This window comes from Peromyscus leucopus, chromosome 8b (assembly GCF_004664715.2).
Source record: "Peromyscus leucopus breed LL Stock chromosome 8b, UCI_PerLeu_2.1, whole genome shotgun sequence".
In the NCBI taxonomy this organism is placed as follows: Eukaryota; Metazoa; Chordata; class Mammalia; order Rodentia; family Cricetidae; genus Peromyscus; species Peromyscus leucopus.
Window position 1 is genome coordinate 102149383 of NC_051086.1, and position 13498 is coordinate 102162880.

The 13498-nt window shown below is 45.5% G+C and overlaps 1 protein-coding gene across 3 annotated transcripts in view; it reads left to right on the forward strand.

The window, feature by feature from the left end:
* Tnrc6c (trinucleotide repeat containing adaptor 6C) overlaps window positions 1-13498 on the forward strand; it is an 81390-nt gene that overhangs the window by 47747 nt on the left and 20145 nt on the right. The window contains exons 8-13 of one of the 3 annotated variants that reach the window (XM_028892557.2): window positions 1532-1589; window positions 4674-4816; window positions 6472-6645; window positions 7808-7945; window positions 10718-10837; window positions 13162-13245. In XM_028892557.2, coding sequence (XP_028748390.1) covers window positions 1532-1589; window positions 4674-4816; window positions 6472-6645; window positions 7808-7945; window positions 10718-10837; window positions 13162-13245 — 717 coding nt within the window. The remainder of the gene's footprint in view (window positions 1-1531; window positions 1590-4673; window positions 4817-6471; window positions 6646-7807; window positions 7946-10717; window positions 10838-13161; window positions 13246-13498) is intronic. The other 2 variants (XM_028892558.2, XM_037200853.1) reach the window with 2 other exon arrangements.

The following is a 13498-nucleotide window of genomic DNA, read 5'->3' on the forward strand; positions in this document are numbered from 1 at the left end:
TATCCCATGTGTATACCTGCTGCCTTTGGGAGTCAGGAAGGTGTTGCATCTCCTAGAACAAGATTAGACTGTTGGGAGCTACCTTGTGGGTGCTGGGAATCTAACCAGGTCCTCTGAAAGAGCAGCCGGTGCTCTCATGTGTACAGATGTGTGTTTGAATGTGGGTTTGTATGTATGCGTGTGGTGTCTGCAGAGGCCAGAAAAGAGTGTCAGATCTCTTGGAACTGCAATTGTTACAGGCATTTGCGAGCCACACAGTGTGGTGCTGGGAAATGAACTGTGGTCCTTTGCAAGAACGAGCTCTTAACTGCTGAGCCATCTCTCTAGCATCTAACAAACAACTTTGATTCTCCTCAGAGGTCCATCTGTACTGATGAAAGGACAGTCACCAGCAGGAAGCTGATGGCTTGCTTGGTTCCTGTGAAGGTTTGGATGATAGACTGGCATTGATGACATACAGAAGGTTGATGTCACACAAGTCCTGGCACTCAGAGTGACAGATAAGACAGGGACTTGCATGTGAGTCCACAGCTCTGTAATCCTGCTGAGTTGTCACTACTCAGTGTGGTACAGAAGCAAGAATAGGAGTGCTTACAACGTTTCCTAGGACCCCACATTTTATTCCTAGGGTGTTCAATAAAAATGTTCTTTCTTTTTGAGACAGGATCCTACTGTGTAGGCCAGAGCGGCTTCAAATGCGTAGAGATCTGTCTGCTAAGATTAAAGGCGTGGGCTGCAATGCTCCGCTAATAGAAGTTCTTGACTCTCCATTCTAGACTCAGTACAATCATTTTTAGCTACAAGTGTTTTCTTTTTACATGATACCATCTCTATAGCACTCAGAAGAAAGAGGCAGGGTCTACATAATAATAGCATTCCAGGCCAGTGAGACTCTGTCCGTGTGTGTGTGTGTGTGTGTGTGTGTGTGTGTGTGTGTGTGTGTGTGTGTGAGAGAGAGAGAGAGAGAGAGAGAGAGAGAGAGAGAGAGAGAGAGAGTGTGTGTGTGTGTGTGTGTGTGTGAAGAGGGGGGGGCCCTCACTATGTCTCCCTAGCTGGCCTGAAACTTATATAGATGAGTCTGGTCTCAAACTCACAGAGATCTATCTGCCTCTGCCTCCCAAGTGCTAGAATTTAAAGGCATATGCTACCACACCTAGTGAAACCTTGTGTTTTTGTTTTTTTTTTTCAAAGATTTATTTATTTATTATGTATACAGTAAGCCTGCAGGCCAGAAGAGGGCACCAGATCTCATTACAGATGGTTGTGAGCCACCATGTGGTTGCTGGGAATTGAACTCAGGACCCCTGGAAGAGCAGTCGGTGCTCTTAACCTCTGAGCCATCTCTGCAGCCCCTTGTTTTTGTTTTTTTAAGATACCATCTCTGACCTCAACAGCAGAGAAAAACATTTCCAATTCTAAAAACTGGTGCTGGTAGCCGTTTCCTCTGCTGGAGTGCTGAGCTGTTCAAGAGCTGCTCTGGTTGTCTGTCTGTCTGTCTGTGCTGCTAATGAGAGTTCTGCTTTGCCCCCAGAGAGAGCCAGCTGAAGAGGCCTTGAAGAGCAACAGTATGAACCTTGACCAGGCCATGAGTAAGTAACAGGGCATCTGTTCCCAGGTGCCTCTTGGGAAGTTTTGCTTTGTAAAACCATTTGCTTATAGTTATGGTTAAACTTGAAGACAAATCCAGGCTCCAGGGAAAGAGCAACCACAGGACACCAATCATATGGCGAGTGTCTGAGGACAGGTGAGCTATGGGGACAGTATGCCACGTTAGCAGCGTATTTGCCTTTTTCTTTTCTTTTTTGCTAATACTTCAACAAATAAATGGCTCATGTTTATATTAGCTAGTTCTTCTTGTTGCTGTGACAAAAAACAACTTAAAGGGAGGAATTACTTCTTTTGGCTAACAGTTTCAGGAAATTCAGTCCATGGTCACTCGGCCCTTTGCACTTGGACAAGAACATCATGGTGATAGGAACATGTAGTGAACAACCTTCTTCACTTCCTGTAGACAGGAAGGAGAGAGGAATACAGGAAAGGACCTGGGGGAAGACATAGCCACAAGAACACACCATTAGTGACCTACTTCATTTGGACCCCACCTGTCTTATCATCTTCCAATAATGTTGTCATATATGAATCCATAGAGGAAGTAATCCATTCCTCATTTTAGATCATTCCTGAAACCACTTTCACAGACACACAGAGATTTTCTGTACTAATGTAGACATTCTCCATCTAGAACAGTTGACATTCATCTGCATTGTGAGCTACTGGCATCCCAGGCCAGACTGAATACACCCATCCGTCCTTGGCCTGGAGTAGTCTGTCAGACACAGTGCCACAAGTACCAGTCAGGAACAAGTAACCTATTCTTGAGCTACCAAAAAATTGTTTTTCAATTTTTTGTAAAATACAGTCTATTTTTAGGTGGGTGTGGTGGCACATGTCTTTAATCCCAGCACTCAGGAGGCAGAGGCAAGCAGATTTCTATGTGTTGTAGGCCAGCCAGAGTTACTGGTGAGACCCTGTCTTCTCCCCTCCCAAAAGAAAGAAAGAAAGAATATATATATGTATATATATGTGTGTGTGTGTGTATATGTATATATATGTGTATGTGTATATATATATCCTATATTTTTATGTTAATAGCAAACTTTACTTTCTCTGATATTTTACTATGATAGAATTTCATCGCAGACCTATACAACAGATCCCACATCACAAATGTCACTAAGAGATTTCACACCGCAGAATGTGTGGCCCCCAGTGCTGGCACCCATTTTACCCCTTATCCACTAGTACAGAAAGGAGAGATGTTATCACACAAGAATGAATCTGCATAAGGCAACATTTGCCTCAGTTAGATACTTGCCACCTCTGAACAGTTACAGCAGTATCAGCTCATCATCACCTGACCATACTCAGTGGACGTTTTGTAAAATACCAGAATTTGTAGATATGCTGCACTTCTTCTTCATACATAGTAATGTGGCAGTTTGGGGAGTTTCGAACGGGGATGTGGTTACTCTGGATGGGTGAACTCAACACACTAATTCCAAGTTTGGCACCTGTGGTCAAACCTGCAGGCATTAATTTCCCAGAGTTGTAGAATCTCATCCCCATAGTACTAGCCAAGGTCCCAGATGTAGCTAGGAAAACCCCCCACATTCCTGGGGTCCTGAGACAGCTGGTATCTTAGTTAGGGTTTCTATAGCTGTGTAGAGACACCGTGACCGTGGCAACTCTTGTAAAGGAAAACATTTAATTAGGGTGGCTTACATTTCAGAAGTTTAGTCCATTACCAGCATGGCGTGACATGGCAGCATACAGGCAGACATTGTACAGAAGAAGCTGAGAATTTTACACTTGATATGCAGGCAACAAGCAATGATCTGTTTCTCTGGGCATGACTTGAGCTTATATGAGACCTCAAAGCCCATCTCCACAGTGACACACTTCCTCCAATAAAACCATACCTACTCTAACAAAGCCACACCTCCTAATAGTGCCACTCCCTTTGGGGGCCATTTTCTTTCAAACACCACAGCTGTTAAGCATCAAAGCCTGCTAGGTTCCCAGTGAAGAGTCCAGCAGCCAGGGACAACACACTACCTGCTTTTGTGCATAGTCAGGAATCCTACTAGTAGCAACCAGGGCTGCATAGCCAAAACCAAAATAATGTAAAAAAGGCACCAGTGGGCCACTGTTCTTCTGCATTATTCAGTCACCTTGGAGACCTATGCTGGAGGATGGGCACAAGCAGACAAGCATTAGTCTACATCTTTATATTCCTGGCATTACATTTTCTAAAGATTTTGTTGCTAGCACTGAACTCACAGTCCACACACAGTGCTGCAGATCATTCCTGAAAGAAAATGAGCTGGCACATGTACTTTCTCTGCAAGGCACAGCTAGCTTACATTAGGGAGTATCTTTAATTCTCAAATCAACAAAAAACACACAGCTATGAAGAATGTAGCACCAAATGTACCACAGACACTTTACACTGTAAGGTCCAACAAGAGCCTTTCCTTAGAAAGACAGAGCACTACATTGTCTGACCTGAATTGGACACTTAGCAGCAAAGTCAAGTTTTCTGCCAACCTGCAAGGGTCCACAAGTGACCATAAACATGCTACAATGAGCGAGTGCAGAATCCATGAGTGACCAGGACAGACAGTAGTACATTTATACAAAAAGGCCAAATCGTGTTGTACATAATGTAAAGCAGGGAAACCAGGCAGGTGGAAGGAGACTTGTATAGTACAGTTAAAGTGACCCAAACACAGTTCACCAGGCCAAAAGCTCTCCCACACTGGGCAGTGAATGGGAAGCAGTGAGCTTGAGGAGGGAGTTTTCTCAGGTCAGATGGTCGGGAAGGCCCCTGAGAAGGGTAGCAAGTGCATAAAGACCTGGGGAGACAGAAGAGGATAGATGACTGGGTTCCCAAGGGGCTGGCAGAGGACAATGTGGCCAGAGTGGACAGGGCAAAGCCAGCAGGGCCCAGTCATAGGTGTGCAGGGTGGTCATGGGGCTGGGGAGCAGCTCAGGCCTATGATGCCCCTGCTCCTTGCTAGCAGCCAAGGGGCCACCTCCTTCCCGAAGCCATCGCCACCGCCTGTCCTGTGCTCCTGTGTCGTCAGTGTTGCTCTCTGTGTGTTGTGCCCCAGGCGCTCTGCTGGAAAAGAAGGTGGACATGGACAAACGTGGACTGGGAATGACCGACTACAATGGAATGGTCACCAAACCCCTCGGCTGCCGCCCACCAATCTCCAAAGAGTCTTCCATGGACCGCCCCACCTTCCTTGACAAGGTATTGATCTGGCAGCTGTCTTGTTTCTGCCTCCTTCAACTAGAAGTCTTTTTATTTGAGATGTGTGTGTCCTTAAAGCAAGTCAGAGTGCAGAAAGTTGGGACGTTTAAGTGGCTTTTGCCTCAATTTTCCTAACATTCCTTACTCGGAGATACTATTGCATTATACGTGATATCATAAGGGGTGGAAAGTGCTGGAACTGAAAACTGACTCTTCTTGTTACTACACGAACTTGACAGTTATCTGTTCTGTTATTCAGTAGGCCAGGGTCCTTACGGTTTTGTTTTTGTTTTTTTTGTTTTTTTGTCTTACTTGGAATACTCGGTTCTTCCAATTGGAAATGATACATAGCAGGTTTAAGGAGTGGCAGGGTTGGGTACCTATGTTTAGCTGGCACTTCTTGCCAGTGGCCACATTAAGTACCAGTGGGAAGCTCCCTGAGTGGTTTAAATCCAGTCAACACTCTGTCCTCCTTTAGTAGTTATCATGGGACAGTGTCCCTTCTTCAAAGTGGTATGACTCCAAAAGGAGAAAACATCACTTTAAATTTAACTTAAAAGGCTGGGCAGTGATGGCACACGCCATTAATCCCAGCACTCAGGAAGCAGAGGCAGGCGGATCTCTGTGAGTTCAAGGCCCACCTGGGCTACGGAGTGAGTTCCAAGAAAGGCACAAAGCTACACAGAGAAACCCTGTCTCAAAAAACAAAAAAGAAAAAATTCAACTTAAATATTGAACCCTGAAAATAAAACTGAAGGAAGAAAAGACAAGTGGTTTTTTTTTTAAAAAAAAAAAAAAAATGAGGCTTGCTGGCACTAGCTTGTAATCCCATCTACTCAAGAAACTGAGGCAGGAGGATGTCAAGTTCAAAGCCACCCTTATATTATGAACAAGACCTTGCTTCTAAGAAAAGGGAAACTTTCTGGGGATGTTAGCTTAGTGGTAGAACCCAGATTCCACCCAAGTTCTGTTCCTTAAAGGGCCCTTGACACCCTGACGGGACTTGCTATTCCCAGAGTCTCCTCATGTTCCACACAGGCAGATGAGCTATGGCATGTGTGGTCAGGAGCACATTTACACTAAAAATTGTTTTCCTGAAATTCCAAATTATTGGCTGGCCTCAAACGTATTATCCTCCTGCCTCAGCCTCGGGGTGCTGAGATTCTAGATATGTACCAATCTGGAAATGTAATTGGGACCTGAGCTCTTTCTTTAATTGTAGAGTAATCTGCAGGTTGGTTGTGCTGTTAGATTTGCAGAGTTTGGCACTTTAGTGTAACCTCAGTGAAGCTGAGGTCAGTGGGATCTTCTGTTGATGACACTGAAAAAGTCAAGTGCTGCATGGAGGTGGGAGCTGTGTTCTTGGAGTCTCCAGTTAGACTCACTGCTGTCTCTGTCCCTTCCCTACTAGCCAGGACAGGGCAGTGGTGTGGGGAGAATGCTAGAAGCTAAAGTATGTGCTTGTCAGTGTCTTAGCAAAAGCAGCGTCTTAATCCTGTTTCTCTCTTTCTTTCCCCTCTTCCTTTTGCCCATGTCCTCCATTTCCTCATTATCCACACATTTTTTATCTTTTAATTCTTTATCCATCCACCGCCCCTCACTATTTCCGTGGGAAACTGTTTGGTGCTCTGCGTGCCGGTGGGCACCGCACACAGCTCACCCTTTCTTTCTCCAATCAGGATGGCGGCCTCGTGGAAGAGCCCACGACTTCACCGTTTTTGCCTTCCCCAAGCCTGAAGCTCCCCCTTTCCAACAGTGCACTCCCTAATCAGGCCCTGGGTGGGATTGCCTCAGGGCTGGGCATGCAAAACTTGAACTCTTCTAGACAGGTAAGGCTGTTGGGCAAGAGCAGGCTGTGGTCTGCATTCATTCTCCTGACTGTTTTAAACTGTTAGGAAATAAACTATATTGTTTGCAATTGGTACCTTGATAGGAGGGAACACGTAAAACTACTGAAATGCTCTCAGGACTCCCCTGGGAGCACTCATGCAAGCTCAGAACTGAGTGACAGTTCTTGAAATTGAGCTCCTCTATAGGAATGTTTCAGGGTTGCTTTTGCACTGAACTAATTGTATTTGAGCTCCTCTCTGCACTCAGAACTAACTTGCTGTTGAATGAAGTGTGTTACCAAGTGGTCTTCACCATGGGGGCTCCTCTCCCCAGAAATGGAGGGGACTTCTGTGAGATTTGCAGAGTCTTTTGGCTGTTTTACCCGTTCATGTTATATGTGAGAGGTCCCTAGAAAGGAACTGGAAGACCTGAGTGCCTGTCAAGAGACTGAGCAGTCCCCAGAGTGTCTGTAGTTCCTGCAGGATTATCGTGGACCTCTCAGCTGTTAGCAGCTCCTTGGTGAAGTTGAGTGGCAAGTCTGGACCCTGGACTCCCAGTCTGTCGGGCACAGCACAGGCATAGTAGGCTCCGCTGCTCCGTCCTTCTCTGTCAGCCAGGTGCCTCGGGCCACAGTGTGGGAGAACACACCCCAAGGCTATTCAGTATTTTAGACACCAGGTTGACACTCTGACTTTGCTAACTGATCTGGTGTTGGGGTTTGTTGAAGTAACTGAACTGCCATATTTCCATTGAAATAGACTCCTCTGCCTGCTGCACAGCGATCACATTTTCTGTCTGCCTGACTGAACATAGGGAGTTCAGTTCCTTCTGGGAAGGAAGTGTGTCACCCAAACCACGTGTCTTATTACTGTTATTTTTCAAACGTTCTTAATTATCTCTTTAACTGTGACAGCATTGTTTGGGGACACTTTAAAATGCACTGTTACGTGTGTGTCCTGTGATATAAAGTCATAGACAGCTTCCTAGGCTGATTTTTCCATCCTCTATAACCTGTACAAATAGCACTCATCCAAAGTGCAGTTAGGGGTCAGGTTGAAGGGATAGGAAACAGAAAAAACTCATTCATGGTGGGAAACCTGTCACTTCACCCTTCCCCAGCACCCCGTCCCTCAATCCTAACAGCTGTTGTGTCTCCGGCAGATCCCGAGTGGCAATCTGGGTGTGTTTGGCAATAGCGGAGCAGCACAAGCCAGGACCATGCAGCAGCCGCCAGTGCAGCCTCTTAATTCCTCCCAGCCCAGCCTCCGTGCTCAAGTGCCTCAGTTTCTATCCCCTCAGGTCTGACTCCATAGGCTTTGCACACTGTGCTTGGTTTTTTCTGATCTGGTTTAAGGAAATTACTGTGGTAACCTGATGATATTCTTGGGCTATTTGGAACAAAAAAGCAAGCAGTCTGCTGTTGGCATGGGACATCAAGAAGAGACCACCAGGACAACCAGGACAGTAATGCTTTAGGGAGATGGCAGTTGGGATTGTGTGTGTGTGAGAGTACACTGCACTGGGCGTGGTGGCGCTCGCCTTTAACCCCAGCACTCGGGAGGCAGAGGCAGGTGGATCTCTTGGGTTCGAGGCCAGCCTGGTCTACAGAGTGAGTTCCAGGACAGCTGGGATACATAGATAGAGACACCCTGCCCCCCCCAAAAAAAAAATAAGATTGGGAATTAGATTTACTATTTACTAGCTGATCCTTTTTGCCTGGTGAGATTTTTTTTTTTTTTTTTTTTTTTAAAGATGGGGGGAATGCTGTTTGTTCGTTGTTTTTATGGCGTATGTCCTAGTTAGGGTTGTCATTGCTGTGATGAAACACCATGACCAAAAGCAAGTTGAAGAGAAAAGGACTTATTTGGCTTCTGCTTCCAAATAACTGTTGATCATTGAAAGAAGTCAGTTTAGGAACTTGGAGGCAGGATGCAGAGGCCATGGAGGGGTGTTGCTTACTGGCTTGCTCCCCATGGCCTGCTCAGCCTGCTCATCTAGGATTACCAGCCCTGGGGTGGCACAACCCACCATGGGCTAGGCCCTCCCTCCCCCATCCATCACTAATTAGAAAATGTGGTATTATCTTGCCTACAGCCCAGTTGAGTCTCTTTCCTCTCTGGTGACTGTAGCTTGTGTCAAGTTAACATAAAACTAGCTAGCACACTGTCTTTATTTTTTGAGACAGGGTATGTACAAGACAAGACCTCTGTGTAGACCAGGCTGGCCTTGAACTGACAGAGATCCATCTGCTTCTCTCTCCACCTCTCAAAGGTGTGCACCACAACACCCACTTTAATTTTATGTGCATTGGTGTTTTTGCCTGTGTGTATTTCTGTACACCCATGTGTATGCCAGGCACCCCTGGAGGCAAAAGAGAGTGTCAGATCCCTAGAACTGGAGTAACAGACAGTTGTGAGCCGCCGTGTGGGTGCTGGGAATAAACCCAGGTCCTCTGCAAGATCAGCCAGTGCTCTTAACTGCTGAGCCAGCTCTCTAGCCCAGACCCATAGAGATTCTTTTATGTATAATTTTTAGATTAAAATATAATTATGTAATTTTCCCTCTTTCCCCTCCTTCTAACCTTTCCCATGCACCCCTCTTTGCTTTCATCAAATATATGGCCTCTTAGAAGTAGGAGGGTCTCTGTGAGTTCAGGCCAAAGCTACACAGCAAGATCCTGTTTCCAGAAAAAAACAAAACACAACACAAATTTATGGCCTCTTTTTCTTTAATTATTGTTGTTGTTTTTGATGGTGCTGTGTATGTGTGTATCCTAAATATATAAATATAGCTTGCTCATTTTCTGTAACGTTACTCCTTTTATGACAGAAACGAAGCTACTTTCTTACTAAGACCTCTGTTACCTAGAAGTTATTAGGATTTCTAAAGAATTTGGTGTTTTCTTTTTTTTTTTTTTTTTTTTGAGACAGGGTTTCTCTGTGTAGTCCTGGCTGTTCTGGAGCTCACATTGTAGCCCAGGCTGGCCTTAAACTCACTGAGATCCACTTGCCTCTGCCTCCCCAGTGCTGGGATTAAAAGTAAGGCATGCACCACCACTTCCTGGCTTTGAAGAATCTTATATCTAATCTGTTTTTAAACGAGAGCATGGTGATCCTTCAAACTCCCATTACCTGTAACATTTAATTTAAGTTGCTGTGGAGTTTGTTGGAATGGATCATTTACAAGCAGCTTATAGTTCTGAAGGCTGCAAGTCCAAGAGCAGGGATCCAGAGGGTGTCTGGCACCTGTGGAGGGCTTGTTCATCTAAATGGCAACTCGGATGCAAGCAATAAACTTCCCTGGGCATCATATAAGGGCACTGATTCCACTCAAGGCAGAGCCATCATGACCTAATCACCTCCCAAAATTCCCACTTCTTTTCTTTTTTTAATTTTTTGATCTATTTTGTTTTATGTGTATGAGTATTTTGCCTGCATGTGTACATACCATTTGTGTGCCTGATGTACAAAGAGGTCAGAAGAGGGTGTCTAAAGCCTTGGGACTTGAGTTACTTACAGATAGTTGTGAGCCACCGAAGTTAGCTTGGCATTGTGGCCCTTGCCTGTAATCCCAGAATTTAGCAGGTAGAGGCAAAAGAATTAGGAGGAATTCAAGGCCCCCCCACTACATAGCCAGTTTGAGGCTAGCCTCAGCTATATGAGATCCTGTCTCAAGAAAGAAAAAAAATTATCTATTTCTTGAGACAGGGTCTCACTACATAGCCATAAATGTCCTGGAACTCACTCACTATGTAGAGTAGGCTGGCCTGGAACTCACAGAAATCCACCTGATTCTGCCTTTCAAGTACTGGGATTTAAAGACCTGCGCCACCACAGCCAGCTGAAAAAAAAAATACATTAGTTCTAGAAGACTTTCTGTCTTCTGTATTCTGAACATGTTAACTACTAATGTTGAATGTCCACAAAATGTTCTGATAGCCTCTCAAGTTCAGCTGTCCTGTCAAACAAATATAATGTCAGTTAACCAGTTTGTGTCCAAAAACAAAGCTACACAGATAAGTGAATGTTTCCATAGAGGTGGTGGTTTAATGATATATTTTCTATTCAACAGGTTCAAGCACAGCTTTTGCAGTTTGCAGCAAAAAACATTGGTCTCAGCCCTGCACTATTAACCTCGCCAATTAACCCTCAGCATATGACGATGTTGAACCAGCTCTATCAGCTGCAGCTGGTAAGCGGAACGGTTCAGTCTGAAGACCTCATGTCAGCAAGCAGCAAAACACCCTGACAGATGATGTTGCTATCACACTGTTCTCCACATTGCACTGTGTCTTGTGACTTTTCATGAATTAGGAAGGTTTTTGTTCAAGGGTATTATTGTTCCTAAGCTTTGTCAATGTCTTAACCCCTTCCTGTTCATAGTCTCACAGATCTGTAACCTGTCCTATCTGTTCCTTTTATCTCTCAGAGTTTCTCCCCTGAGCCACAGAACACAAAACAATATTTTCTCACTTCTCCCAAGGAGAGTATACACAAACACCATCATGGGATCAAAGAGGAGAAGAGTTGCTGCCATACCTGGAACATGTCCTATTCAAACGCAGGTCTCACACACCCTCAGTTGAGATCAGCTAATGTGACCCAGGAGTTCTTAAAAGTTGTGTGGTGGCCCACGCCTGTAATCCCAGCACTAAGGAGACAGAGGCAGGTGGATCTCTGTGAGTTTGAGGCCAGCCTGATCTACAGAGCGAGAGCCAAGAAAGGCACCAAAACTACACAGAGAAACCCTCTCTGGAAGAACCAAAAAAAAAAAAAAAAAAAAAAAAAAAGAAAGAAAGAAAGAAAGAGTTGTGTAGTTTAAAGGCTGGAGAGATGGAAGAGTCATGAGCCATGGTTACCAGAGTTAGAATGGGCTTCATTAGAGAGAAGAGGGGATAGGACAGAGAGAGAGAGACCGAGAGCAGAGAGAGAGCGCGGGGGTGCACATCCAGCTTTTAGGCTGGGCCGCAGTGGCCCGCTGATGATGTAATAAGGCGCCAGACGAGACCCCACCCTCACCCCACCCCCGAGCTGCACATACACAGAATCCTTAGAGCTGTTCTTCCAAAGGGCCCAGATTCAGTGCCCAGCACTGGCGGAGAGCATGGGGGCATGCAGGCACACGTGGTGCTGGAGAAGTAGCTGAGAGTCTTGCAGGCAACATGAACTGGTTTGAGACACTGGGGTGGCTTGTACATATTTGAGACCTCAAAACTCACCCCCCTGCAGTGACACACTTCCTCCAACAAAGCCACACCTCCTAATAATACCACTCCCTTTGGGGGCCATTTTCTTTTCAAACCAACACAGACCCCTAACTAGGGAGTCACATGCCTATGGCCCCCATGGGGAAAACTCCCTGAAGCAGGCAGCGCACCTATGAAGTCATCATGTTGCTTCCTGGACTGACAGCAGGAGGAGGAGGCTCCTTCGCCCAGGACAGGAAAGGGTTACTGGAAGCTGCACAACTTGTGCCTGGGGACTCTGCAGAGCTTTCTGCACTGCCACAGGCCTGAGCTGGGTTTGGGGTTGACACCCAGTATGTTTCCCAGCAGGGTTTTCCCTGTGGTGGGAAGGTACAAGAAAAGGCTGGCTTGCACCTGGTATGCGCACAGCCTTTGTTACCCAGCAGGCTTTCCTGTGTAAGTAAGATGGAAGAAAAGCTGGCTTGCACCTTGTATATTCTGGTCACACCTAGTATATTCTGGTCACAATTTTTTTCTACAGAAATTAGAGAAATGAAGTTTATTACTTGCTACAGCTTTAGAACTTCTAGAGAATTCTTAAGTGAAAACCTTAGCTACAACTAATGAGGCATTTTTAACAGTATAGTACACCTCCATGTGGTTCTGTTTTACCTAAGTCTTCTGTATGGTGTTTCCTGGAGAGAAAGGATCGAATGGACACCAAAACAAACTGAAGAAATGATTCTGCCTGAGTCTGGATTGGTGACCCAGTGAGTTACTTGCAGGAGCATGGGTGACTTGGGCAGCTGTATCACCACCAAAAAGCCCACCCCAGCATGGGTGACAGCTCACAAATGCTACATCCCTGAGCTTCCTGTACTACACTGACAGGCAGCTGCATCTGGTAGCCTCTTCCCAGCACCTGTTTACTGCATATGGAACCTCACAGAGGACCTTGTGAATCCAGGATGTTTGATTTGGAAGTTCTATTAGGAGTCCCCTAGCTAAGAAGTCTCCCAAAATATGTGTTGTGCAGAAAAGCAATCAGTATTCAGCCAGCATTTGAGATAATCAAATGGGAAGACTGCATCAACCAGAGCATTGTTCTCTTTTTTCCCCCAACGTGTCCAAGAATCGGTCACTCAAGTGCTTGGTGCTAGTTCATGCACAACAGAATTGAGCTTTGTAGTGTCCTGCCACATCATCTAGCCAATCTAGCCTTTAGTCTAGATCATTCTAAGAATTTCTTTTTCTATTTTCTGAATGTTAAGGAGAGTGGATCACTTGTTTTGATGGCTTTCTTACGATGTTCTAACTTTTCTATCAACAGGCATACCAACGTTTACAAATCCAGCAGCAGATGTTACAGGCCCAGCGGAATGTTTCCGGACCCATGAGACAACAGGAGCAGCAAGTAAGTGTCACTCAGACTGACTTTTGCCATTAGCTCTAATTCTAGTAGCAGAAACCCCAGTGGATGAACTCTTAGCTTGATGAGGGCTTCTCTCCAGCTGAACCTCCTCTTTGGAAAGTCCCAGGACCAGCTAGGTTTGAGTTGAGGCTGGCCCAGCTGGTAGAGGCTGAGGTAGGAATACACTCAGTCTATAGCGCATCTGTGCACCCTGCCCCAACCCTGGCTAACGTGCAGTATATGTATCTGTTTCCAC